Consider the following 2,986-nt stretch of genomic DNA (forward strand, 5'->3'; position numbering starts at 1 on the left):
GGGCCCAAGCCAGGCGGCCTTGGAGAGGTTCCCCGTATTATTTTCCTCTTGGCCCAGGGGCGTCCGGAGATGAGAAATTCATAACGTGAAGTTGCTGCCGCCGCTGCCCGTGCACGCGGCTGATGCGCCTCTGTGCCACGGCTTTTTGTGCATTTTTCCCCTTTTGCTTTTGTATTTGACAGCAGTCTGTCGGAGGGGGTCACTGTACTTACCATGTGGCGAGTGTGCGTCCATGTTGTGACGAGTTTCCCGATGGATCCAGCTGCAGGTTCCCCCACAAGAGACTGCCGATGATGATCTTGTTGCCAGCTATGCAAAAGGTTTTGGACGTGTCAGCCGATGACACTTGACGTGTGCTGCCTTTTGCGGACTCTGGTTTTCGTCCCTTGAGGCGGGTCCTATGCCTCGTTGCTCCACGCCGGTCTTTTCCAAAGCAGCGCGGCGGGAGGAGGGGGAGCTGCTTCGTTAGGTATGCCTGAGCTAGAGCGAGGCCGTGGGGCGGGGGGCGGTCGGGGGTGTTGTCTGAGGTATCCGGGACTTCCCTTCCCCCTTCTCTGCCTGACCAAATTGTGCAAACGGGGCAACGAGGCAGGGGCCTTCGTTAGGACGGGCCTTTTTCATCATCTCGACTGGTATAGGTGTTCGGCCCCCGCCGCTGTCCCCGGCTCCGGGCCCCGTTTGCAATAAATGTATTTCTTATTATTTTTTCGTCTCTTTTATCTGCTTGGCCAGCAGCGGCGCGCGGCGGTCTCGTTGTAATGGTCCAGTGCAATCCGCCCTGTGACCCAAGACGCCAGCTGGCCGCGGGGCTCCGCAGCGCTCCGCAGCGCTCCACAGCGCGCCTGCTCGGGGCCCAAAGTGTTGTCCGCTGGCGTATGCAGATGCCGCATTTAAAATGCGAATGAGTGACAAAAAAGAAGCGGCCGCGCGCGGGAGAGCGGGGCGGACACAATCTGAAGTCCCGGACCCGCTCACTATTCATGGGCCTGATTGGTATTTCGGTCGGGAAATATCCTCTCATTTTATTTAATCAAGGGCCTCGACCGAATGCGGATCGCGGTCGATGAGCCACCGGCAAGAAGAAGGAAGGAAAAGAAATAAAAGACGGAAAAAATTTTCCCCCATCTATTTTTAGAAAACTTTGATGATTGAGCTTGTGTCGTACTGCGGATGAGGAGAGGAAGTGCAGCAGCAGCGTTTGAATGGGACAAAGGGTGATCGCGAAAACAAAGGGGAGGGCGCGTGCGCGCGCGTGTGAGCGAGAGAGGGGAAGAAAGGGGGGGTGGGGGGGGGGGATCGAATCGGTAATTCCCCCGAGGGGGATCGCGGGATGAAAAAGAGTGGCGTTCAAGGCTGGCTGTAAAGAGGTATTGAGGCGACACGCTGCGGCGCGGGTGGCGTCCGGGTCGCCGGAGTTCTACTCGACGCGAGGCGAAATGCGGACGCGGCCGCGTTACCGTATTAATGGACGGGGCCATATCGCCTGAATGAGCCATCAGTCGCAGAGCGGGGCGGGGCGGGGCGGGGCGGGGCGGCGGCAAGTGATCCCGGCCCTAACGACGCTTGGCCCGGCCACTTCCCCCCGGCCCAGATAATGCAGTTTGCAAGTCGGCTTCGTTTTTAGGCCCGTCGTACGCCCTTTCCCACCAAATTGCGTTATATACCTTTCTCTCTCTCCGCTTTAATTCAACTCTTTCCCCTGAAAAGTGGAAACGATGATGGTGGCGATGATGATAAGCGGATTGGATTCGAAATTGAAATTCGCAATTTAGGCGAAAGAGAAAGAGTCTTGGTCCCGTCCCGCCGCGCCTCCTCGTTAAACTCGGCCAATTTTATAATCGCGGCGTTTCTATCGAGGATCGCTGGCCCCGCCGCGTCGAGTGTCGAGAGAAGTAGTTACGGGAGGGTGAACTCGACTTCTTAGCACAGTAGATTGAGTCCTGCCTACCAAGTGTTCTGTTCCGTTTTTGCTTTTTGCCATTTTGGAACGTGCATTAATTAACGTTTTTCGTTTTCCTCCTGTTCTAGGTGAGTACGAGCTGGTGGACTCAGCAGGAATACCTCAGCGTCAAGCTCGCGCAGCCCGGCCGCCCCTGCCCGGTTAGTACCTCATTTTCCCGTCCTGAAACGCCTGCGGATTGTTAGAGTACTTTTTGGCCTGGCACTTTGTTGTGTGTGTTGTAATGCACGCCTTAGTCGAGTAGCGTTTTAGTTTAGATCCCCAAAGCACCTTATTGAAGTCGCCTCTATTGCCTTTTCAAGTGTGCAACTGCTGAACGCTGTCAAGTGTTCAAACAGTATTTATGTTTCACAGAGCCGTTTGTGTGGTGCTTGCAAGCTCCTGCTTTTGTCCTCACTATTGCCGCTGTAAAACATACTGTCGTTGCACACTCAAAAGCAATATATGCAACTATATGCATGCGAGCCGAGTGCAGGTTCCAGGTTATCCTTTACTGTGAAAATCAAACAGTAGAATAAAACCTCCAATACCACACACACACAGGACACGCTTGTCTTACAGTTTTAACCAGAAGAATGCCCCACTCTTGGTGCGAATTTCTCCTGTTACAACAGTCGGGCAAGCCTGTTCTGCTGCTACAGCAGTAGGAAATAGGGGATTCTATCCTACTTTTGGATTTTCAGAGTGTTTCGCAAATTTTGCTCAAGTAGTTGTAGCGTTTTTCGGCATGGTTTGAATATGTTAATATTTTTTCCTGGCCTGTCGGAGTGTAGTATGTATATAGTGGTGGGTTAGATTTTACAGACGCCAGGGCGAGCACCCCCTCCGTCGTGTAGATGGGGGGAGCGGGTCTCGTCTGCCATCGCGTCTTGTGTGGCCTCGTCATTTTTCATACCGAGCGGTTCAAGCGAGCGCGCAGGGGCGTGAAGGAGGGGTGAGTGTCGTGAGAGAGAGAGAGAGAGACCTAGATAACGTAACGGGCAAACGGCAAGAAAATTCGGTAGCGGCGAGACGCCACCTGGAGTG

General features: G+C 54.2%; 1 protein-coding gene across 6 annotated transcripts in view; it reads left to right on the plus strand.

Annotated features, from left to right (window-relative positions):
* LOC113211849 (latrophilin Cirl) overlaps positions 1–2,986 on the plus strand; it is a 255,784-nt gene that overhangs the window by 144,462 nt on the left and 108,336 nt on the right. For 4 of the 6 annotated variants that reach the window (XR_008011518.1, XM_052270681.1, XM_052270682.1 and 1 more), the window contains exon 3: positions 2,029–2,100. The exons of the other annotated variants lie outside the window; for them this stretch is intronic. Coding sequence is in view for 3 of the 4 variants with exons in the window: in XM_052270681.1 (XP_052126641.1) it covers positions 2,029–2,100 (72 nt within the window). In the remaining variant the exon portion in view is untranslated. The remainder of the gene's footprint in view (positions 1–2,028; positions 2,101–2,986) is intronic. 6 annotated transcript variants of the gene reach the window in all.

The sequence above is a fragment of the Frankliniella occidentalis genome, unplaced genomic scaffold (genome assembly GCF_000697945.3).
Source record: "Frankliniella occidentalis isolate FOCC.00 unplaced genomic scaffold, Focc_3.1 Scaffold134, whole genome shotgun sequence".
NCBI classification, from domain to species: Eukaryota; Metazoa; Arthropoda; class Insecta; order Thysanoptera; family Thripidae; genus Frankliniella; species Frankliniella occidentalis.